Source organism: Scaptodrosophila lebanonensis, unplaced genomic scaffold, assembly GCF_003285725.1.
Source record: "Scaptodrosophila lebanonensis strain 11010-0011.00,11010-0021.00 unplaced genomic scaffold, SlebRS2 tig00001412-arrow-pilon, whole genome shotgun sequence".
NCBI classification, from domain to species: domain Eukaryota; kingdom Metazoa; phylum Arthropoda; class Insecta; order Diptera; family Drosophilidae; genus Scaptodrosophila; species Scaptodrosophila lebanonensis.
This window is the reverse complement of record NW_022060739.1, coordinates 11,737,027-11,763,289: the sequence shown is the minus strand read 5'-3', so window position 1 is coordinate 11,763,289 and position 26,263 is coordinate 11,737,027. Positions and strand designations below refer to the sequence as shown.

General features: G+C 39.2%; 2 protein-coding genes across 4 annotated transcripts in view; one reads left to right on the top strand and one right to left on the bottom strand.

Annotated features, from left to right (window-relative positions):
* The window catches only part of LOC115631988 (exocyst complex component 2), a 52,514-nt gene that overhangs the window by 19,049 nt on the left and 7,202 nt on the right, over positions 1-26,263 (bottom strand). The window lies entirely within an intron of this gene.
* LOC115631986 (vascular endothelial growth factor receptor 1) lies at positions 513-26,205 on the top strand. 3 transcript variants are annotated; one of them, XM_030528903.1, is made up of 16 exons: positions 513-645; positions 16,386-16,548; positions 17,980-18,369; positions 18,432-18,553; positions 18,666-18,864; positions 21,299-21,450; positions 21,641-21,824; positions 21,896-22,377; positions 22,440-22,740; positions 22,799-23,248; positions 23,317-23,796; positions 23,858-24,017; positions 24,341-24,573; positions 24,641-25,236; positions 25,300-25,450; positions 25,544-26,205. In XM_030528903.1, exons 2-16 carry the CDS (start codon positions 16,449-16,451, stop codon positions 26,101-26,103), a joined length of 4,560 nt encoding a protein of 1,519 aa, XP_030384763.1. In that variant the 5' UTR covers positions 513-645; positions 16,386-16,448; the 3' UTR covers positions 26,104-26,205. The 3 variants fall into 3 exon arrangements, with proteins under 3 accessions (XP_030384763.1, XP_030384765.1, XP_030384764.1); XM_030528905.1 differs by lacking the exon at positions 18,666-18,864 and adding an exon at positions 19,553-19,709 and having other exon boundaries at positions 25,544-26,103; XM_030528904.1 differs by lacking the exon at positions 18,666-18,864 and adding an exon at positions 19,553-19,727 and having other exon boundaries at positions 25,544-26,103.

Below are 26,263 nucleotides of genomic sequence, written 5' to 3'. Positions count from 1 at the left end.
TAGTTTTGGGACTACCTGATTATATGCAATGCGAACAGGAATATAAGCTCCTTTTGGAAACGCCGGTATCAATTTTCCAAAAATCATTGAAAAGTAGAGACGGACACCATAATTTTAAAGAGCTAGCTACGCTCTGGCCCACTATGTTTATACATGTTAAATATTACACATTTATATGTTTAATAAGTTAATTACTATAATATCTAATAAATAATAATAAATATCCAATAATAGATTCACTATTTTCTGATAACACTCATCAACTTTGGCGAGTATCCGTCCTCACTAGTGCCGAAGCTCATTGCTACAACACGATCGCATAGCTTAATGCGACTAGATGGCAACCCTGCTAACATTCACTTAACATTAACAGTTAATGAGAATTCTAACATGAACGTAACATGAATGCTAAAGTTGACTTTCAGTTGAGTTAAACGAGTCGCGTTGTTAAGACGTTGCGAGCGCATTAAATAAGCAAATTTAAAATACAACTTGTCCACAATAATATTACTAATACATATAGCTATATTGATATTCAGTGGGAAGAGTTTAAATTTAACGACGACGCAGTTTTATTCTGCTGATCCAAGCAGAGCATAATTCAAGCGGCGGTTGCGCGCGTTTTTTAATTAAATAAAATAAATTGTAAGCCTTCCTTTTGGAATACAAATAATAATAGTTCAAAATAAGCGCCCAATTGTTATATAATTAAGAACTGAAGTTAAAGTGTGTGCAATAAAATGTGTTAACGCAAAGCTGAATAGAAACGTATTTGTTTGCGGTTCTCAATACACTCTCATAAACAAAAACAGCTACAGGTGGCCGCTGTTTCTGAGATACAATAACGCCAATGTCGGAGCTGGTATTGGGAATTGGTATTGAATTTTAAATGAAAGCTGTGCGTGTGTGTGTATCGTTTATTGAAATTCTGATGGCTGTTGTTGTTGCCTTTTCGGTTCTTGCTCAATGCAACCTTTTGTGATCAAACACCTTGCTACACAGACATATGCATGTTTATATACATATGTATGTTTATATACACATATGTATATTTGTATATATGCATATATAGTGCATACACGTATGTTAGATCGTACTATCGCGCCGTGTTTTTCGATTTTATTTCAATTGCCGGCCGTCAGAACGTTTACATTTTTATCAAATAGCTTCATTGATAAGTGGCATTATTTTACGTTGCGTGCGTACACACTCTGCTTATGTGTGTGTGTGTGTGCAAGTAGGTGTGCGTGTGTGCGTCAGTCCGTACCCAACTTGGCAACAACAACGGCATTCCAACAACAATAGCAACAAAAACAACAACAACAGCAAGGTAACCGCCAGGTAATAAAGTCGTGATTCATCGTTTGTTTTGTGTTAACTGAAGTTGTTGCTGTTGCTCTTGTTGTTGTTGTTGTTGTTGGGGATGACGTCTCCGTTGTTGCGGTTAACTGTTTACTGTGTATCTAAAAAACGCCGCTGAATTGCACGAATCTTAATCATCATCATAGAGAAAGAGAGAAGTCAACGCCATGGGATTTACTGCCAAAATTTAAAGGTAAGCTAACTGCCAAGCAGCTAACGTTACGTTACATTACGTTATAACCTTTCTTTCCTTCTTTCTTTCTTTTGTTTTGGCATACAAGTTCAAGACAACTTTCCCAAACCGGTTTTAATTTTCTTGTCCATCACAAATGCACCGACTTGTTAGCTCCCCTGTTATCAATAAATATATATTTTTAAATATATATTTGTCTGCCCCGATGATCTCACATTGAAAATCTTCGCTAGCAGTACTATTTCGCCTCTTTCGAAATGCTGCTGCAGACCGGGAACGTGCTAATTGCAAAAACAAGTGACTCAAGACTCGAGAGTTTTTAATTTGTGGGCTCTGCTGCCTACGCAGGTTTCTTCTGCGTTGAGGACCGCAAAATGGCTGCTGTCTCATCAAAAGCCCATTTATTCATCCCGAAATTGGTTCAATTGGTCGCTGTACCAGTTTTGTTTATTGGTCGCAGTCTTCAGCACTTGAGATCGCCATTCATCAGGAAAGTGGGAATTCGAGAAGTGACGGACACTTGAAGTGGAAAATATATTGAAACCCCAAAGTGAGAAAGACTGTACGGACCAGATCCTCCTCACATTGTAGGCTTCCTGCTAGCCCCAACTCTAGGAATATAGTATTATTTATATTGGCATTTACTGCATGCCATTGTTCATTGAAGAAAAAGCTGAATAAATGCAATTCATTTGCGCATTCATAAACATTTACTTAATCGCAAATTCTCAACAACTCTTGTGCTGCTGAAGAAGAGTAATGCGTCTATTCCGGGGAAAAGCCAGACAGCCTGTTTGGGTGGGCCTGCATTCTTTCACACCTCTCCAGCACACTTGCGGTTCATCGCTTAAACTGAAAACGCTTTTTACCGAACCATTTTCCCCCAACAGCTGAGGCCGGCACTTCAGCGTTCTGTTGGCCAACAAATCGCACATAAATAATAAACCGCACGTCAGTTGTGGTCGTTAAGCGATTTTGGCCAAACCACTCAGCTGTCTAGCAATAAATCGTTTGCGTACTCTCCTCACAACTTTGTGGCAAAACGCAACGGACAAGACTTGCCAGGCAGAGTCTGCTCTTGAGCTGCAAAGCTGTGCTCGGTTGTGATTGCTACCAAAAGTTTCCTCCGAGGCCATGAAAAGTGCCATAAAAACTGCATCTAACTTCATGCAAACTTTCGTAGTTATCGGCTTCTTTTGCACTTTCAAATCAACCTAATGGAAGCGCTCTAGATGCGCTGAATTTGCACATTATAGTATATAGACAAGCTAAATATTGGTATTAGCCCAATTGGACTATATATATATATATATATATATTTATTTATTTTTGTATTCGGTTCATTCCACATAAACGCATATATTTTTATTTGCGGGCTATGAAAGATTTGTTGCTGTTTTTATGAAACGAAGAAAATAGCTTTCGAAAGAGAGACAAGCCAAGAAACCACTTATTTTTAACACATTGTGCTCCATATATATTTGATTGAACAGATGATTGTCTAAAGCAGATTATTGACAGCCAAATTATCTTTTTATGCTGCCACCATTTCACCAAATTAATTTCCTTTTTCGCTTTTCCTTGTAAGGAGTAGTTTAAAATATTTTCATTCATGGTTATATATTTTCCATTACCAGCTGTTATGGACTATCAAATTTAGCAAAAATATGTACTATAAGTAAGGTGCGCGAAATAAGTAAGTAGGACAACACATTTTTTAACGTAACAACTGAACTATATATTATATTTCAACCAAATAAATTTTTTTTGAAACTTAAATAGCTAACAATTCATATGAGTCTTTGGCAAGGCCATACAAATAAAAATAATAGATAAAAAAAATAAAATAAAATATATCCATACGAAATAAGTAAGTAGGACAAAGTAAAAAATCGTACTTCTTGATTTTTATTTCTAAGAGAACGCCTTAATTTAATATACAGAGTTTAAATTGACTCTCCTTTTTTATTTAACACGGCCAATATTCGTCCTGGCATAGAATTTATTAAAGATTGAAGGATAGAAATTTCCAATTTGCCCCATTCTTCAATAATGGATTCTTTTAAGTCTTTTAGACAATTGTTTTCTTTTCCATTTATGTACACTTGCTGAGATAAAATGCCCCAAGGTTTTCAATAGGGTTCAGGTCTGGGCTTCGAGCTGGCCACTTCAAAACTGCAATTTTTTGTTCCGCAAAGAAAGTTTGTGTGCGCTTTGCAGTATGGATTCTCGCATTGTCGTGCTGAAATGTCCATACATCTCCAAAATATTCCTCCCCAAAGTTTACCAAAACTGAATCTAACAGTTCAACATAATATTCGGCATTCATGGAATGTGTCACAAAACAAATAGGAGACTTTCCATTATAGCCAAACGCGGACTTTGGACTACGTAAATCGCGATAATAATAACGATATCCATCCGGGCCGCCGAAGTTAAATTTTTTTTCATCGCTAAATATAACATTCCGCCATTCTAAGTCCCAAAATTTGTACGAGTCGGCAAATTGCACCCGAGCTGCTTTGTGTCGAGCAAGTAGTTCTGGTTTAAGGAGTTTTTTTTCATATGAAATGTTTTCACAGGACTGTAAAATTTGTTGTACTCGTCTACTGGACACTGGAAGAGACAATTCATGCCGAATCTGTGAGGCAGTAATATTTTCGTTGACCGCCAGGGATTTAATTCTTCGAACATCACGAGAATTTATTAGTGGCGGGCGACCAGAACGTGGCTTTTTACCATGATTTTGTGGATCTTTCAGAAAATTTTCCACAGTACGTTTACTTCTGCGCACTTTCTCCGAAATTTTCCGAATCGACATACCCATTTCTCGAAGTGCCTGTATTTGACCATGGTCTTCATCAGTTAAACGGCTGAAAACCGACATGTCTTTACCAAAAAAATCGTATTATTCCTCTGAAAAACAGTGGTTTTTATAAAAACTTACTTCTTTTGATTTGTTTTATCGTTTAACGATAAATTTAATTCAAAAATCTGGAAACTTACGTGTTACAATAGCTGCATCACAACAAAGACTAAACTGTCCTACTTACTTATTTCGCACGCAAAAGTGAGGTAGTCCGGCTATTAATAGGCATAACGGGACAACCTAACGGTTCTTATCAAATATTTTATATGCCACTTTGAGAGCAAAGAGTAAACAAATTATGGTGGGAAGATGAAATGCAAAAAATGCATAGTGCAAATGCAACAACAATAAATGTGTTTGTCCTACTTACTTATTTCGCGCACCTTATATTAGAAAGCACGTTTCTAGTCACAACAAGAGAGAACGCTACAGTCGAGCAAGCCCGACAGTGTAATACCCTGTACCCATGTAAACTTCCGTCACTGAGTTATATGCGCCCAAAGCAGCAGCAAAAAGAGGAAGAAGAAGAGCGAACTTGTTGCTGCAGTTTGGGGGGGTTGTACTGGCGAGAATTTGTTTTGCTAATAACTTTTCTTAGAAGTGACCGAATTGAATAAAATTTTATACAACAGTAGAGAATTGTATAGAAATTATGTGTGCAAAGTTTGGTTTAGGTAGCATTTGAAATGTGGACGCTATTGACGAAATTCTGTAGCGGGGGAAGGGAGGGAAAATTCCAAAAAATAAAATAAACTCGTCCTTTCTCGGACCTAGGAGAATCTGGATGCCAACTTTGGTTATTCTAGCTTTTATAGTTTCTGAGATCCTCGCGTTCATCCAGACGGACGGACAGACGGACGGACATGTCTAGATCGATTTCTCTCGTCATGCTGATCAAGAATATATATACTTTATGGGGTCGGAGATGCTTCCTTCTGTATGTTACATACTTTGCACAAACCTAATATACCCTTTTTACCCTACGGGTACAGGGTATAAAAATAGCAAGGAAGGTCAGTTTGGCTTTGAGTGATCGTACATTTTTTTTTTTAATTTGAGCATAAAAATGCTGTGATAAGTACTTTTATTCTGCTCGATGTAACGCCTCGATACTCGATTCTAGGTCAATTACTTATTAGTATGAATGCGACTTTCTTTATGCACTTAAAACAAACTTAATTAAGTGGAGTTGTAGATGAATGCTTCTCCCGTAACTAACTTTGTTCTTTAAAGGTTTTAATTACTTGATCGCATCGATCATTAAAACCATCAGTAGTTATTCCGGGCATATATATAGGTATTTACCTATTAAGAGTAGCTCCTTAATAGCGCTCAAATATATGCAATTTATCCAAGAAGTCGACAAGCAGGTCTTATTTTGGTAAAAAAAAAAAAAACACAACTTAGATACAACAAGATAGAACGCTACAGTCGAGCAAGCCCGACAGTAAAATAGCCTGTACTCTCCACAAAAAAGAAAAATTAAAAAAAAAAAAATTAAAAAAAAAATTAAATTATTAAAAAAAATTAATGAATTAATTAATTAAATTAAATTAGAATATATGTTTATGTTTAGTTTTAACAGCATACATTTACATCACGTACCTATGCGTGTTTATATGCGTGTATGTATGCAGCACAAAGTTGAACCAAAGCAGCAACAACAACAACAGCTGCGGGCAGCGCTGCCGACAGAGGCAGCGCATGAGCAGCGATTTTACTTATGGCTATAACTTTCTTCAGAATTGACCTATCATGATGAAATTTGGCACACGGACACATTAGTACTAACTGGATGTACCTACCAAAATTGATTTTTAAATTCTGAGAATTACGGAAGTTATAAGAAAAAACACGAATTGCGGGGGAGTGGGGGGGTGCATCGAAAAAAAACTCAAACTCGTACTTTCTCGGTCTTAGGAGAATATGGAAACCAAGTTTGGTTATTCTAGCTCTTATACTTTCTGAGATCCTTGCGTTCATACGGACAGACGGACAGACGGACAGACGGACAGACGGACAGACGGACGGACGGACAAGGCTATATCGACTCGGCTTCCCATCCTGATCAAGAATATATATACTTTGTGGGGTCTGCCACGCCTCCTTCTGTGTGTTACATACATGCGCACAAAACTAGTATAGCCTTTCACCCTTTGGGTACAGGCTATAAAAATGTCAGATTAAAACAATTTTTCTCCAAGAGAACCCATCAAGGCCCAACGAATTCCCCCTCCCTAGTCCTATTTAATAATATTTTCGTCTGCAATTTTGACAGACAGACAAACAATTGGTTATATGTATGTTTGCTGTATTTCTGTTTACACAAATGCCGTATGCCTCGACTCCGATCTGTCTAATATGATGCACACATGGCTATACATACATATGTATATTTGGCAGACGCCCAATTGGCATTATTAATTGAGTTTAGTGGATGGTCGAGCGAAACAAACAGCAAACAAATAGCATTGACAGTTGAATTAAAAGGCGACAAAAATGTAGATATATCTTACTTAGTATAGTACTCTTACCAAATGCTTGGAGAATCTGCTGCCGATCTGCGTAGCCTACTACTTACTTAGTTAGTTAACAAGAAAAGTCCATGACTCATAACTACGGTCGTAGATGTGTTTAGAGGAGGGCTGGACACGTGATTTCACTTTTATTTCATTTCATTTGAAACCCGAAACTTTCTTTGCAATTATGTAAATGGATGGCAGAGTAATAAACAAATGTTGTAATTTGTTTTTCGTTAACTTCAATTCGTTTTCGTTTGTGAAGTGTTGCGGGTCTTTTGCTTTTCATCGCGATAAGCACGCGTTGGCAAATTGCACAACACACGCCGATAGGCAGAGATAAACGGCATTTGAATCTGCCAGATAAACTATCTGACTCGCAAAGGCGCCCGCATTCGGCCTTGCCTTCCCTCGCCACTCCCCCTACAGCCTCCAGTTGCGATATCTTCTCGAGTACTTATTTATGGTGGCCTTTATCTCAACTCTTTTCTTCATCTGTCCTTTCCTGTTGTCGTTCTTGTTGTTGTTGTTGTTATTGTTATTCTGGCCAATTTATCAAACGCTCCGTTTGTTTGTTTATGCATTTGTCTCGCTGATTAGCTGGATGTTGTTCCTCAGCTGCAGCTGAGTCCGTCGAGGTCTGCAGTTCGCCGCCGGGCTGCCAGCACTCTTAAGTGCCATAATATTAACACCCCAGATCTGGTACGTCGCTATCAACAATTCAAGAAACAAATGCCTTTCAAGAGCTCCGTTTTGAGGAGGAATTCGGGCAACACAATTTCGGGAGCCTATTCTCAAACTTTTTCAGGCCGAGTTAAATTGAATAATCAAGTGAATCAAGTGTGCATCAATTATCAATCAGATCTAGTTCTATATCTATCTCAGAGTGGGTCTGTGGGCGTCTCGAACAAACAAATTAATTTAAACAGCTCATTTTTAAAGTACTTTTCATGCTGATTTAAATTCAATGCAACTATGAATCCATTTTGAATCGAAAAGATGTTCGATTAAATGTGAATTTATGGTATATTCATAATTTAAAAACATAAATCGTTATCAACATAACTTATGATATGAATATTTTTAACAAATTATGATGGATTTCACAAATATAAAATCTTCATTACCATTACGAACAATATATTGAAAAATGATTTAATAATAAATAGTTTCATTTTATAGCAAATTTATTTTAAAAATTTCAAAAGTCTATAAAAATCTAAGCTAATTCAGTCTATTATAATATTTAATATATTTAAAAATCTATCTCCAACCAAAACTATACGGATTGTACTTCATTTTAGAATGAAAAACTGGATTTATTTTAGTGAAAGAACGAAAGCCTATTTCTCGCTTCAGCTTAACTTTAATTCCGGACATGCTGCTGATAACAATACCAGCGGAAAGATGTTCTAGCCATAAACAGACTATTTCTGGTGTTACAGCCACAAGGTGCGATGACAAATGCTTGGCCTGCGGTGTCGGCCAGAACCATCCACAACCCAGACCACCTGCGGATTTCACAAGAGGGCGGCCCACAAATAGGCCTAATTCTAATGAAAAGCATCCGCAGCGATAACAATGACGATGCGTAATGCTAATGAATTAACCGCCCCTGCCCCTCTATCGCTCCCTCCCAGCTAACGTCTCTCCACAGCTATGCAACAATTCCTTTGGAATGCCTCGCTGAATTCCACATCATTAAGTGGCACGCGATCGGGGGTGGGAGTGTGTCTGTGCGCCTAAAAGTAGGCAGCGACAGAGCCATTTGCTATTTGAAGGCGTGCGGCATGAACCCGATGACGATAAACGACTGCTCGTGGGTCATTAGACTTTGGCCGCCCACTTAGGTGGAATTAGAGACAGGCGGGCGGGGCGCTGGCAAAATGTTTTGCATGTGAATGCCCACCTGGTGGGTGCTTTTTTCGTGCCACACGTTGCGATCGCCACGTTATCTCGCGCTGACTGATTTACGTGCCGCAAATGGCAAAGTCTCAGAATCGCCCACACCCTCCAAAAGACAAACAACCAGCAAAATTGACAAAGCTGTGATTTATGTGTGCCAACTCGTCGATCGATCGACAGCATGTGTGTCTCTTGACTGCCACACAACATTTTCGGGGCAACAGTTTGCTTAGAAAAAATGGCACCACAAACTGGATTAATCTTTTCAATAATGGGAAAACGTTATTTCAAAATTATGATCTTTATATTTGCCTGTGAGTCATAAATATCTGACGCATGAATATCTGACGAATCTACGTTAGAAAGGGGAAGCCCTCCCCTTTTATTTCGCTCTATAAAAATTCTAGAAATATAATGTTTAATAACTTCATGAAATCTTTACACTATAGATATTAATATGTAGTACAAACAACGGGTGTTCGAAAAGATCCAAAGCTTAATAAAAATTACGATTCAATAATAATTTTAGTTTTCTTAGAAAGTTTTGTTATCCATAAACAGCTGCATTGATTTATTTTTATATTTTTTAAATAAATTTTAGTTTATTTATTATGCAATTCTCTTTCTGAGCACCATTACTCTTTAAATAGGAAAGTCAGAAACTCCTTTATGTCCGTCAGAAATTTATGCTTGAACTTTTCATTATTTGTTCATCATATATACTATAATAATAATAATTTTTATAAGAGAGAACACAAATATGTTCAAATTAGTTTCTTGCTCGAGCTGAAATGCGCACACATTTCATGTTTGACTTTTATTTGGCAAATCCCAGCAGTCAAGCTTCGAGCCACGTGGCGAAATACTCGTAAGGAAAGCCCCAACACGTAACCATAATTTATGAGGCTCGGCTGCCTAGCCCCGAAATTGCAATTACGCGTGACCTTTCGACCTGTGTGCAAAAGTCAAGTGTTTTGTATGCCTCGCCGTTTTGGTTCTACACATCGCGCCCGAAACATTTCAATTGCACATTTTCCCAACAATTAAGGCAGAAAGCTTTGCGCCATTTACAAAAACTGCAACATGCGGTTGGCCCGTGGCCAAAATTTGAAGACAAAAGTGTTGCGCTGCTGGAGCCAAACAGCAACAACAACAACAACGCAGTCTGTAACTCATTAATATGCAGGAAAGCGAATTTTTTGTTTCTTCGCCCCCCTCCCTCCCTCTGCACATCATAATTGAAATTTGCAATTGCAAACTGGGCCAAGCAATGATTTGTGGCTGCGAATACTCGTCTGCACGAGTCCGTAAGATGCACAAAGATATAAGGAATTGCAGCAGGCCATATGGAAAAACAAGAGTTCTTCTCTGCTGAATGCATTTATTAGGCTTGCCCGTAGAACTATTAATGATATTGGGGGGTTGTGGCCAAGCTAAATTGCAATAGTTCTGAAATTCATTTATGCCGAAATTGAAGCTACTCACCTAATTGTTGTTAGTATCAATGTTTTATCGGAAGAACTGGGCCTGTTTCTAGCTTTCAAACCAAGTTAGCTTCTATTATTATTAAAGAAGAGAAGAATAATTTCATGTCCAGCATTCCCGCTGTCTTGGGCATCAACAATTCATTCGCACCTAATCAAGCTTTTTTTCCAAAAATACGGACTAATTTCAATTAATTCTTTACAAATATTTCATTACAACGGCCATGTTCCAGGTAGCCAATAAAATGTAGAGTAGGTAAGCATTAAAAAGCCTGTCGGGAGATCTCTCCGTTCAAACGCCTGAAACTAATTCATGGTCAGGTTAAATAAATAAGAATCATTATTTAACTGACGATATTTCGAAGACCAATTACTCACGAAAATATGCTCCTACTTACGTTTATACGAATGTGTGTCAGTAGGGGCTTGTAAACGCCTCATCGAGGGTCTCGGTTAACGAGTATACGAGTCGGTTCACGTATAGAAGCAGCCCCAACCACTTGGGTTATTTATCGTTGCGCCGCGTTTTAATTACGTATTTAATAAATATGGAACACACTGTCATGTGTGTCAACAGTTTTATTTACATACAAACTTGTCAAATATGCTCGAGTTCAATCACACACACCCAAACACCCAAACACCCATTCAGCCATCCAACCACTTCCAGGCATGCCATCTATCGATGGATGAGTTGGCAGCGGCCACTCGACCATGTTACAGCCGTAGGGTCCGCTTCAAGTCTGACTCGTACGTCAGATGACGTCATTACGGCTACAATGTATTCTGACTCGACATACACACATATGTATAAAGAATATACGAGTATATATGAATGTGGGATCGTGTCGTAAAGCACAACAACAACAGCGAAAACGTTTCTATAATTTAATCAATTTTGAAAAATATTCTTGGAGGCAAAAATTATTAGACGCTTTTGAGTAAATATTCAATTTAAATTGATTGCAAAAATGTAGTTGGAAACATACACATAATAATAGAAATATATAATATAAAACTGTTTATTCTGGCAGATTGGTTCAACACTAAGAGCTAGGAAGCTTAAATATAATCATATATTGAATTACATTAATTTAAATAAAACTGTGGAGCATTTTTGAGATGAGATTCGATTTTGAATGTTTGAAGACTAAAAACAACTGATGAATTACATATATTCAAAACAGAGCACCATGAATGCGTGAATTGTTCTTTATTGAAACCCAATAATAATAACGTTGTTAATTTAATTTGATTTGTTATTTAAATAAATAAACTAATTACGTTTCAATCATGGAAAACACGCCAGAATTGCAATTTCTAAGTTGCTGTTAATCACGCACTCATCGCTAGCATGAAGTCATAAAAGCACATATTGCAAACACATGTGGCTTTTTCGTATGCACAGCTTTAAAGTTATTCTGCAAATTTTAAGCGATTCAGCGTTTTCAGATAAGATTGCCAGGCCGACATAACAACACACTTTTATCGCAGAAAATAACTTTTTATCAGACCTATTCTACAGTCTACAGTTTCGCGCTCTCTGCAATGTGATACATTTATTGAATTTCTCTCCCTAATTGTTATACTTTAAGTAGCTATTCGACTGCTCTCGAAGTGTTAAACAAACCTTTCTACCGCTTAACGATAGCTCACCATTTTAAGATGGAAATAAAACAGATCTTTTCAAGGCCAGAAGTGCTTGCAAATTACGTTTTTTTGCTTTGAAAAAAACGGCTTAAGAGCGACTGCTCATTAAGCACGCTAATTGCAAGGCTGTGCCCTATGTTTGGCCTGCAAGACAAACATTTACAACAACAACAAAAATCAATTCACGTCCCACAGACCAAACCAGAAGGGCCAGTAATTTGCGTTGCAGGCACGTCGGCTAAAAGCTAAAAATAGCGAGCTCTGCAAGAAGTCGCCAAAGTCGCTATAGGCCGACCTAAAATACTCTGCAAGACATACTTAAGCTGCTGAGCTAAAGTAAACTAAAGTTACATTTTAATGATGTTAAAAACAAAACTTTAAATTCCATTAAGCAGTTAAAAAAAGCTTCACAACCGCATCGCTTAACGCTTAACACTTTGATTTGCAGCCAACAAGCAAGCATATTGTTACATAAGCCTGCACGATTTCATTATACCACTTTATTCTTGGGGTAGTGACTATAAATACACTGTAATGCGTCCTTGAAATTGCAAGGGGCGTGTCCCCATGGCAACTGTAACTGCAACAAAAGCCAAGCCAAGTTCTAGGAATTGCATGGCCAGTGTTGCCAACATAAAACTATAAAATATAGCTGGAGGGACAAGAAAAATCAGTCAGTTAAGCATAGCTGACCAATAACAAATATTTAATTCACACAAGTTTGTTTATTTTTGTTAGTAAAACTATTCCTTTCAATTGTTCGTATGATCATTAAGTGAAATATTAAAAGCCTTCTGCTTCTAAACATTTTCTGCCTTTGCAACATGTTTCGTCTAAATGTTTCTCATCAACAACGAATTCAAACTAATGCAACTTGTTGCTAAACATTGCATTTGCAGCATCAACATTCGCATTCAATGAACATATTTGATTGCAGTTCAGCAATTTCCTACAACTGGCGGGAAAATAGCTAAAATAGACAACACTGAGCCAATCAAAGTATTTTGGAATGCAACTCACTAGCTCTGTAAAGTGCTTGTGTCTGTGGGTTTTCTCTGCTCCAGGCCGCGTTTGTGGTCTCTTTTTAGTCATTTTATGATTGATGCGATATCTCTATACTTAAAAGATAAAAATAAACACTCAGCTACTTAAGATCTGCGTAACAGGCAAAGGAAGCGTGTAGTATTCCTGTTTGATGTAATAAAAGTAATATGTACAGTATGTTTCATATGTGTTTACAACTTACATCGGGAAAGAAGTACAGGTTTAGTTAAGAAAAACGTTGCATTTCAATGAATTAGTCTATTGATAAGGTAGGGGATGCAATGCCAGACACAACAATAGATATTCATTCATAATCAACACACTGTTTAGTCACTATTTAATCAAAGCTGTCTTTTATAAGAAAAATTCTAATAGCCCCTCGATTGCATACTGTTGACGCCCGATTTCCAGAGATTGGTGTTATGTAATTCTGTTTAGTCCGCACATAATTTACTTTTCTACGTTTTTAATGGGATTTTCGACTGCCCTGAAGGAGTAGGGCGAGTTGTTTCGCGTATCTCCTGGAATTGTGTTGCGAAAGGCAATTACGTGCCGAATACGGTCAACAGAGGCTCCCTCCCAGCACCTCTTTGAGTCGCCAGCGATGACATAGATGAATTATATTGTTTGGTTTCGGGCATAAGCCAGAAAGGCAATTAACCAACAAGTTGGTGCTAACTACTGAGGGCTCATATGTCAGCGCCACTGTCAGCACCACTGCGTGGGAGCCACAGGGTGCGCCGACTTACGAGTTTGTGGAGTAGAGAGCGCAGAATGTTTGCTCGTTTTCTCATTTATGGTGAATTAAATTTCTGTTTATTGATGTCAAACACACGCGCGCAAAGGACGCTGCCAGGTTAATAGCCAACCATCCAGCCAGCCAGCCAGCCAGCCAGTCAGGCACTCAGTCCGCTCTCAGAGATGAGCCACTTGTTTGTCAGCTCAATTTCAATTAGCTGCCAATTGGCGGTGCTTGTAATTGCTGCAGCTTTTACGATGTGGATTTTTATGGACGCTCGCACGTCACACGGCGGTCGCCGGTCGCCAGTCGCAGGAAGTGCCTCCAATCCCGCCCCGCGCCTTGTCGGCATCACGCCAATTGATGGTCTAATTTGGAGGCACTGCCATTGCGGTTAGTCAACTTGTTTAATTGTGCATGTCTCGTTGCCATTTACTGCTCCACATGGCTGTATGACTACACTCGGCGAAAAATTGAGCGAAAACTTCAAAACCGACTGTACTTGTACTTCAATGCAAGACATTCTCTACTACATTCATAATTTTAGATAATTTTTGGACTTAAAAGAACCATATTATAGCTACGATTTAGGAAACGTTCCTATAACGTATATATAACAGTATGTAATTAGTTCCTTGACTACTTTAAAACGTAACTAAAATGAATTAATTTTGCAATTGGTATTTTATACAATTATCCGCAGATTTTTTATCGAAAACACTTTGCTTTTTTCCAAGTGTATAAAGTATTGAGGCAACAGGCGCCGTCACCTAGGACCGTTAAATTATGAGCATGTCGTGTGGCATGTGGCCTAGGTGTGTCCTGTGTGTCCTGTCTCATTAGTTCTCATTTTCCCAGCTGAAAGTTAAGCTCATCCTCATCAAGTCCTTGCTTTGCCAAGGTAAGGGACGACACTTTCAAATGTTCCAGCGCCAATGTTCCAATGCCCTTGGGGGCCTTTCTTAGCTGATACCATAAATAACTTGCATTTTATGGTGGTGATCTCACATAGAGAGCTGCTTCTGTTTATGGGGAAGCCAGTGGGGGCGAATGGATTGTTAGTTCTCAGCTCAAATAATGCTGTAAAGGCATTTCTAATAGCTCCATAGTGACTTAATACTGTTAAGCTACAAGGGGATTACCCTTTTCTAATATAGATTTTCCTGACTATATAGATTTCGTGCCTTTGAACAAACAGATAAGGCTATATCCATTCACCTTTGAGCCTTACCTTGCAGCAAATACTTCCAAACTCTTTATGTTCCCGATTTAAATTATTAAAAGTGAATTATTTTCGTATTATACAGCAAAGATGCTGAATTCTACATAAAGAACACTATTCATAGATATTATATTTGTTGCTAAAACGTATTGCTTACTATATTTTTATTAAAATATTGAGTTCCAACTGTATAATAGTAAAATCTTTATAATTGCTCCACAAATTAAAAAATATTTGGGTCCTTCTTCTTCTTCTTTTAGAAGGGATTAAAAAAACGATTCTGTGCTTAAAAATTTGATAAGACCGATGGGAAAAAGCCGTTAAAGCTGTAGTGAGGAACAGCTTGTTAATAAAGCTTAGGTAAAGCCGTTGTTAACTTAAATAAATAGTTCTATTTTTTCGCAGCACAGCTCTACTAAGCTGTTTCAGGGCTCTACTACTAGGTTCTGAACTAATCTCAATTAAACATGAAAAAATAACTTGTGGCTGGTGGAATAACTATATTTATCTGTATCTTTTGTTAAATACTACAATTTTGAGACAAAACAACTAATTCCCAACTGATTGTAAGCAACAACATATAACCGTATTTGGATACCTTATTAGAACGAAAACAGGCACTCGATCAGTGGAGTCGGTTGCTTTCTAATGCCAGTTCAATGCTGGGCCGGATGTTGAATACGGCGCATGAATTGGAGCGAAGAAACTCTGAAAATTGGGTCAAAAGGGGCACGCGTTGCTGCTCTTTATGGAGCATTGAAACATTGCCACATTGGTGGCATGAATATCGTAGAAGCATTATGCGTGACCACTCTTTAGGAAATACAAGTAGTATCACCAGAATTTCATTTATTTGAACACTCGCAACAACAATTTGTTTTCATATGCAACAGTTTCTCGATTATGAGCGCTGTGATAATTATATTAATACAATTTTTTTCTTTCAAACATATATTTCAGATAGTGAAACGCAGCCCGGAGCTTAAGAAACATATAAACTTGAAACACACACACACACACACTAAAGTATATTTTTATCACAACCCGGGTAACGAATGAATTTATGAAACGGCGACGTCAACAACAATAAATGAACAACAACAAAAACGTGCTTTTGTTATCAAAAAAGAAAAAGAAAAAACTGAGATCCAGTGAAAGATTTTCTAAATGTTGCTCGAGCTGACACTTCAGTTTGGTTTATGAGAGCAGCCTTGCAAGATCGCGACCCGGAATGAAAACCGAGCTTATAATAAACAAAAAGTGCCACAAAGAAAAACTATTTAAGTAAAATAAATACAAATGCAATTGCAAGCAGCAACGGAGCTTTTGTTTCGCGAGTGTTGAAACTTGTTTTTTAAATATCTATTTTCCGTTTCTTTCTTCTAAAATGCAACACAGCAGCAGTTTTTAAACAAACCTTACAAATGGATTTCTAAGAGCATACTCCTAATAAATTAAAGCATGTATTCAGTGCAACAATACAAAATGCACCGACGGTGCTTTTCATATTCCGCTCTCCTTTTGATGATTTTGATCTCACAAATAATCATCTGTACACCGCGTAAGTACTCACTAAACTGAATAATTGGGCATATATAGTACTTAGTATGTGGAGATACATATACGCCATTAAGGAACAGTATCAGCACCAGTTCAGTAGCGCTACATAATTTTTTCTTAAATAATCAACTGAAATGCAATAAATGCATCAGAAGAATTCCAAGAAATTGATAAAGGCATCCCGTTTAATTGTGTGTATACAATATGAAAAGCCCGACTTTAAAAAGCGTAAGAATTAAAATCCCGAGCGACATTTGTTGATTTTTGTTCTGTGTTTTTAAGAACTTATAAAATTCGTTTTTAAATAATAAAAATGTAGAGTGAAAAAATACAATTCTCGGCGTTTAAATTATATTTTTAAAAAACGAACTAAAAAGTTAATAACACATACCCTCTAGAATGTATTGCTTACTACAAGTATTTTAGCTAATTTAAGTTTGGGATGAAACAAGTATTATTATAATTTTAATTCTAGTTTGAATAATAACATTCAAAAAAGATAAACATTAAATAAAAGTGCTGGAATAGTTAGCAGATTTTAGTTAACAGTTTTCAATATGTACATTGAAAAAGTATGAAAAAATAACCAGCATTTCAGAAGGTACAAAGAAGGCTGGGAAGCTGGGAAGAGAACACAAACCTTTCATTTTTTCTCTGCAGAAACACTCAATTTCCATTTTTCATGGGTCTAGACTCTAGAGTCAAGATCGTTTTTGTAAGTGTCCGTTATAATTAATTTATTGCACAATCTTTCAAGCCATTTACATTAAAACGGGACACACAATTACGAACTTTGAACTTGAATGCGAACAGCGTAGTCCACGATGCTACGCACGAAGATAAGAGGCAGACGATGGCGGCATTATTTCAGACTCACATTTCAAAAAGGCATATTTTCACATAAATATTGTACTGCCAGGGCTGACATATCTACATACATACACGTATGTGTGTGTGTATATAATATGCATAAATAATTACGCCTGACGCCACAAGTGTTTACTTCAATTTAATCCAATAGCCTCCGCATTACTCGACATACACATACATAATTATATAATATGTATATTAAGGCACAATTATCGTTATCGTCAGTTGTTGTATTTGTTATTCATTATTTACAATATATTGTAAATAAACAACTAACGGCATTCATTGAATATAAGACAAGGCGACAGCACCCGGCTTGCCTTATTTCTTTGAAATTGAAGTGCAAGATCCACAAAATGAAGCTCTGTTTAGGGGGAAATTATACACCTACCCATATCAAACAATTAATCAGAAATATAAAACAAATAAACTTCCGTTCCTGGAATTCAAAAAGGAAAAAGCAGACAAAGTTTGGATAATTTTTCTTGCAAACTATACCATTCGTGTTCCTGATTTAATTAATTAATAAAAAAGTATTCAACTCCTTCTTTGCGGAAACCAGTACCACGACCGCAGAACGAATTGGAACCTTGGTTTGAGGGAGCTGCCAATTGCGGAGGGGACGGCGCACCTCTCATCACGCCTTGCAAGGATTCAATTATACTGGACGGGGGTACGGACTACACTCTACGCTGTGAGGCGCCAGAGCCGATTATCTGGTGGCACGTGCCAAACGGCCGACAGGATAGCACGCCTTTTCACAACCTGGATGATCCGGATCGGCCCTTTGGAGTCTCCCTCCAGCTACAAAACGTTCACAGCGAGTATGTGGGCGCCTATTACTGTGTCAAGCTGTCCGACATTCCCGATACCGAAATAGATATCCGCGAATCCAAATTCATAGAGCTGACCAACAACAACGATGCTACTTCGATTTATGTTTATGTGAACGGTAAGGATGCCGCCTGAGATCCGCAGATCGTTCCCTTTCTAACCTTCTTCACATTGTTACAGACAGAAACCACCTTTTAGGGCCAACGATAGCGATGGTCGACGTAACGCAGTTCGATGAGGTCATCATACCCTGCAAGCCCACAATGCCGGATGTGGTCGTCCAGTTGTCCTTCAATGGCGAGGTTCGAAATCCACCCACAGCTGCTGAAAACTGAAAACTTACTCTCATACGCTTATAACTCACTGATGGCTTTCTCTCTTTCTCTCCCCCTAATCCCACGTGGTAATGGTTAGTCCGGCGATAGCCAACATGTCATTAATTCCCAAAAGCTTAGCGACAGCAAACATAGCTTCTACAGTACATCGAGCTATAACCCAAAGCAGGGCTTCATTTTACTGATTGAGGACATGTCGCCGGGCACCATGAAATGCGAGGCCCTCAATAATAGCGAGCAGATTGCCGATTGGTTCCCCATAGATTTGTTTTATATGCGTATGTAAACCTCAATGATTCAAATATACAGCCCATCATCTATATATACATATATATACATACTATATTTACAAGTAATTCATGAGTGTATGCGTACGTATGTTTGTTTTTCTAAACCATGGCGATCCGGAAATGAACATACTCGTAGTAAATGGGTGGATGTTTTGGAAAATGTTTTGACAGAATAATTTTGTCTTTGACAAGGGGAAGCAAATAAAATAATGAGTAGAGAAGTTGTAAGATAATAAGACATCCTTTAGTTCCCTAATGTTCCCCCACAACTGAACTTCTTAACCTTACAAAGCAAAAAACTTTTGCACTGGAAATGACTTTAATACGGAACAGGTTATGGGCCAAGGTGTATTTTTGGGGGCCATACGACTTTAGCGAGGACAGGAGATAATTTAAAACAAGCATCAGCCAATTGTCTAGTTTAAAACATACATACCCGTCTATAATATATATAATCGGCATACACAAATATGTAAATATCCTATGTACATAGATTTCAGGTACCATGTATTAGTAGAGTAGCGTTCTAATCTAACAAAAACTCCAGTAATATAACATTGTAGTCGATGCAGGGTTGCCCAGATAGGAAGAAAGAAAGAAAGTCGCTTTTATCGCCATCTTTTGCTTGCTCTCTGCCATTCCTCATGCTATCATCTGAAATATATCTTGTCGTTAGACTCATTCCAGCGATACCTTCGCTCGCTATTACGAACGACGTGGGTTTACTATCGAAATACGCGGCGTTACCGATTGTGGTGACTATATTTGTCGCCCCAAAGTACCATCCGAAGAGAACGAATTGGAAGAAACTATTACAACGGTCGTATTTTCTGGTAACAAACACATTGATAGTGAGTTTTTGCACCCCAAAGTTTGTGATTTGTGAATTCCGTCTTTAAATGTCGTAAATATTATACTCCAATTTTCTTTAAAAACACATTATCCGAGAAAGAGAAAGCGGTTTTGGATACCTATGCGGTTAAATGATCGTACTAAACAAAATTCAAAAACACTTTAAACACACACACTCCCACCCACCCATTACAAACTTTAAGGCACAAATCACATACAAGTATAAGTATCGTACACACTTTTCGGAATACGGTACAAAAAGCATAAATACTACGACTAAAGCGGTGGTTCTGTACACTAACTGATAACGTCTTTCATTCTCATAACCCTGTGTGTGCCTTGCTCTCCATCACATCTTTTTCCTGTGTCTCTCTGTTTCATTAATACGCTAATCCGCTCAGATCGCGAGGCGATCGTTTCCACTACTGAGGAGCACCAAGAAGTACGTGTAACAACAAAAAGTACAGTCACTAACAAAATGTACGAAGGTGTTGGACTTGGGGAAGAGCCCTATGACGTTACTAACCAGACAACCGATCCCATTGCATTAACCATTGGTGCCGGGCATGTTACTCCCAATTCGAACCAACAATTTCAACCCGAAATTGAAAATGAAACTGAACCAGACATTGCTATTTCTGTCCATGCTGTGGCTGCTAATAGCGCCGAGGTTACGGCCTCCGCTTCGCGCTCCTCATCTTCCTCGTCCTCGTCTTCGTCGTCGTCGCGCAGCGTTGAAGAGGCTGATCCCGATCCTGATCCTGATGTGTCGCTGCGTTCCAAGCGCGGCATGCCGGCGAGCACCACTAAGTCTCCCCTCCTTGCGCAGCGCAGCACGCGGCGGCGTAAGTGTTGTTGTTGTTGTTGTTGTCGTCCATTTTTTCGTTGTCTTGATACGTCCCCCCGCACGCTATATGTTTGTTGTTTCTTGTAAATTGTTGTTGTGTTCGCTTTTTGAGTTTTTAAACGTTTTCTACTGGTTATGGGCTGTTATTTGCATGCTTACTAAATAATACTAATACTCGTATGTATAACCCACATATGTATGTATATACAACTAATTCTGTTTTTACACGGTCTTTTTTTAGATGGTTTGAAAATTAAGAATTTGATGTATTACACGACTTTATTCCATTTAGCAAGATTCAAAATAACATATGATCAATGCCTTTTTCCCCAAGACTTTTTCTGGAACCAATCTACCGTGTAAAAGCAGAATCAGGTGTTCACCTAATTCTGTTTTTACACGATTTTGATTTAACACGGTTTGAAAATTAAAAATTGCATATTTCTTTAGAGATAGGGAACAAATCACCTATTTTTGCATATTTTCAATGTCTTTTTTACATGACTTTTTCTGGAATCAATCTACCGTGTAAAAACAGAATTAAGCGTATATACACAATTATTCTAATTTTATTTTGTTTTTTTTTTTGGCTAACCACCTATATATCCATGAGTGTATAACCTATGTTTGCATGCCCGCCTCTGTAATGTTACTTGCAAAAGGTTAATAGTTCCCCTCAAGCCAACTCTAATGAATGATTTACCTTTCCACATACCACAATAGAAGCGCAAAGCACTATTAGCAAGCCTACGATAAGGTCGAATTCCCGAGGTCACGCCTACGTTGGGGACAACTTTGAATTGTCCTGCGAGCTGTCTGCACGAACGGAGGAGCGTTATTCCATCGAATGGAGGCCACCAACGACCGCAAATATGGTAATAAATAACTGTAAAATATACTCTTACACTTCACCATATGTTCATTTACTTTAATGGATTGTGGGAGAGGGCTAAACGAACTTTACGTTTAAATCGATTTTCACATATCGAAAATTTGCAATTCTGATAATTGTTTCTTTTTAAATAATACTATATTATATATAATATTATATAATAATATTTGCAGAATCATATAAACAACACATTTGCCTCACATTTCGACGACACCCAGAAGAACACCACCCACAAATTGGGTCGCAAGTTGCTGAGGGTCACCAATGCCGGGCTCAGTGATTCGGGCTTCTATAACTGTACAGTTACAGACCCTAAGGGAAATGTAAAGATAGCTAACTATAAAATGAAAATAATGGGTGAGTATAGAACACAACTTTCATGACCTTTAAAAATGACCCACCCACAAATGATTCCGTTCCCTTAACAGAGCCGAATTCAAGCTATTTGGAAATGAAAGAACCTTCAGACCATTATAAAGTGCGCGAAAACGCCAACAAGACTGTTCAGATAACAGTTGAGTTCCGGGGCTTCCCCCAGCCGACGCTCAAATGGTACAAGCCAGACGGAAGTGAGATCTGGGAAACTGGAGGCCGGTTCAGTATTACCTTCAAAGAGGGTAGCACAAGCACCTCCACGCTATTGCTGAGGAACGCTCAGCTACTGGATAGTGGTCGTTACATTGTCAAAGGCACCAACGGCATTGATTTTAAGCAGCTGGAGTTTAATGTGAGCATAAGCTCGAAGCCCATTGTTAGCTTACACGACGTATATGTGGAAGAGGGACACGAGGCCGCCCTTAACTGTACCGTCAAGTCGTTCCCCACAGCGCTGGTCACCTGGGTGTTCACCCCCTGCAGCACTCAGCCCCACTGGCCTTCCTGCGACAATAGATTCAGTCAAACCTTTAATGTAAGAACACTGCCAGAAAAATGGTCAACTCAATCAATTATTATATGCCATTCCATTCACAGTCTAGTCAGAGGCTATATCCAGGCGAACTCAGTATTGAATATATCCACGAACTCCGCTTTATGCCCACCCAACCAGGAATTTTGAGCTGCATAGCTGCGAACAACATCGGAGGCATAGCCAAGGCCAACGCACATGTTTTTATCGCAGATATCTCGGAAAATATGACTATATACGGCTTGGATGAAAAGGATAAAATCGCCCGCGGCGATCCTCTAAGCTTCACTTGCGCCGCTCTGGCCTATCACTTCCGAGACAACTTGGTATGGTACCATAATGGCGAACTGGTTCAAGAAAGTAATGGTAAGCTTCCACAGAGTTACAAATCGATGTACGAAATGATTACTAATTGCCCATTTAGATCTTAAAATTGAAACAAACAACACGAAATACTCGTACAAGAAAACATTAAAAATTGGTGCCGTCAGGGATGAAGATCGGGGCACCTACGAATGTCGTGCCTACTATATAAAAAATGATAGTGCATTCGAAACTTCTGAAACCAATGTATTCGTCCATGAGCCGAAAGCACCAAAATGGGAGGACGAAACTCTGGCTCTCAACTCAAAGATTGAACGGAATATAGGCGAAGAGCTCGCCCTATACTGCCGATCCGATGCCATTCCCAAAGCCAACGTGCGCTGGTATAAGGATAATGTGGAAGTGGTGCAGTCTAAGCATATAAAGATTTCCGACGATCAGTCGGAACTACTTTTCCGGCATCTGTTGCCAGCCCATGATGGCGTCTACAAATGTGTGGTGCAGAACCGTTTGGGTATCATTGAAAGCTCGACAACGGTGGTCATTGCCAGTAAGTGAAAGCGTTTAAAAAGCATAAGAGGTTCTTTTCCTACCACTTCCCCCTCTTATCGTTTGAAGATATGCCAAGGAGAAGTAAGACCGTAGTGTGGATAATCATTGCAAGCTTTCTGGGACTGATTTCCCTGTGCGTCTACTTCTGCTGGCGGTATCGTCGGGAGCGTAGACGGCATTTGGCTCTTAAGGCGGCCGGCTTGGCTAATTTCGAGGAGGGCGCCGTCGAACACATAAATCCAGCCTTGACACTAGACGAGCAGGCGGATCTGTTGCCTTACGATCGAAAATTTGAGTTCCAACGCGAAAAACTCAAACTGGGTAAGCAGTTGGGTGCTGGCGCTTTTGGAGTGGTGCTCAAAGGCGAGGCGGAAGGTATACGCAGCGACGAACCCGTATCGACCGTGGCTGTGAAAATGGTGAAGCGTACCGCCGACAATGAGGTGGTCAAGGCCCTGGTGTCTGAGCTGAAGATAATGGTGCATTTGGGACAACATCTGAATGTCGTTAATTTACTAGGTGCCGTTACGAAGAATATTGCAAAGCGTAAGTAAATTGGGAGACGCATAAGGTAGTGTCCAATCTCAAATTGGTGTTTCAAATGCAGGGGAGCTGATGGTCATCGTCGAGTATTGTCGTTTCGGAAATGTCCAAAATGTCTTGCTGCGCAATCGCAAGTATTTTATTAATCAGATAAGTCCAACAACCAACAAGATAGATCCAACCATCGATACGCAACGCTTCTCCGAGAACTATGAACTGCATCGGTAAGTTGGGACTTCCATGTTACAAATACTAACCAATTATATGTATATGTATTACGATGCTTACACTTAATCTAACCTTGGCTAACGGCATTCTTGTTCTCTTGTACTCCAACACCAATGCACGAACCTGCAACTCTCTAACAATACTCTGTCTACACACACACAACTAATTCCAAACATCCCTCACACACACATACCTTTACGTGCACCTGTGCCTGTGGTTGTGGTATTTCTTCTCTGATCCGCTCTGAACTACTCTTAATGTCTATGTGTGTGTGTGTGTGTGTGTGTGTGTGTGCCAAATATTAACTCTCTGCATCCAGTGATGGTGGTGGTGGTGGTAACGGTGTCTTGAAGTATGCTAACCTCAGTTTCAAGAACCACTCATATATCAATCAAATGAACAACAACAACTATACAAACAATCATCGCAGAAACTCGGATAACGATCCCAGATCCGGTACACGTGCCGGTCGTCCCGGCTCTGCTGGTTATAGTTACGAAACACGTACCGACACATGCGCCACAGAAGCCACCATGCTGACCACCATAGAGGGTATGTATTGCATTCATCACTTTTTGGAGGATCCATGCGACACGCTAAGCTTACTCCGAATTTCCAGATGATGATCATGTGATGTCAAACAATTCTATACAACCGGCTTGGCGTTCCAATTACAAGCCCGACTCAATAGAAGCTATGACTGTAACGACGACCGATTTGGTCAGCTGGGCCTTCCAAGTAGCTCGTGGCATGGACTATCTGTCATCGAAGAAAGTGCTTCATGGCGACTTGGCTGCACGAAATATTCTTCTCTGTGATGACAACGTAGTCAAAATTTGTGACTTTGGTCTGGCCCGATCCATGTACCGGGGAGATAACTACAAAAAAACGGGCGATGCACGGCTGCCTATCAAATGGTTGGCCTTGGAGTCCCTTAGTGATCACGTGTTCAGCACCTACACTGATGTGTGGTCCTTTGGCATTGTGCTATGGGAGCTTTTCTCTTTGGCAAAGGTACCATATCCGGGCATAGATCCAAACCAGGAACTGTATGTAAAATTGAAGGATGGTTACCGCATGGAGAAACCGGCGTTTGCTAACGATGATTTATATGAAATAATGCTTGAGTGCTGGAGAACAAATCCAGAATCTCGACCTCTATTCAATGAGTTGGAAACGCGATTCGCTGCATTGCTCAGCGAGGATGTGGCATCCGTAAGTAAAATATTCATGTTTGCAAAGATATAATAATAATAATATCATTTGTCATCCTTGCAGCACTACATGGATCTCAATGATCCGTACCTGCGTTCAAACTCTGAGTATATGAAGAATCGGCCAACAGACTATTTGGCACTAATGGGTTCACCCGATGAGCTCGCACCCGCGCCCCCTCCTTATGTCAATGGCCATATTGTGCCCGAAATTCGTAAGTAGCCTTTTAGTTCAGGCTTCAATGGACTTGGTACTAACAACAGCACTCCGACATACACATTCGATCTCTCATTAACCCCATGCATAGGTATCGATGTGCCACCAGATGATAACTTACAACTGAGCCTCGAGAACACCACCGCCATTTTCTCACCCACGCGTCCCAAGGGCGATACACCCACATCCCAAGCCGCAGATATTCCGGAAAACTCATGTACAAAAACCACCGAAACTTCTTTCACTTTCCCAGATATCCGACGGGATCAGCCCCACAGCCCCACGCTGGCAAACAACATTGACAGCAACGCACACAAACCTCTCCGAAAGAAAAACGGTCTGCCCACAGTAGACGCTCTTGATAGGCCCCCCGAGGAGATACCCATGCTTCATCGGGCATCCACATCAAGTGGCGACCAAAGTCCAGAGCAGTCGCGAAAATTCACACAACAGTCCCATCCCATGCCAACGCCCTCTCCCCGACACCATATTGAAACAAAACTCAATGGGGAAAAGGAGCATTATGTCAACATAAAGCCACCTCGCAAAGCGCTGGCAAACAAACCTGCTGGCGGAGGTGCAGACGCGTTTTCGAATCCCAGCTACCAAGCACTAAAAACTGTTAGCGAGCAGGAAGAGAGGAGATATTAAATTTATGAATATTGTTGATTGTCAACAATATATTTTAGGATTTTAAATATTAGACATAAGTATATTAATTTGTATATAAAATATATATTCAATATATCGAAAAAAAAATTTTTTATTTAAGAACTGTTTGATGTTATAATTTGTATCTGCCAAATAGCTT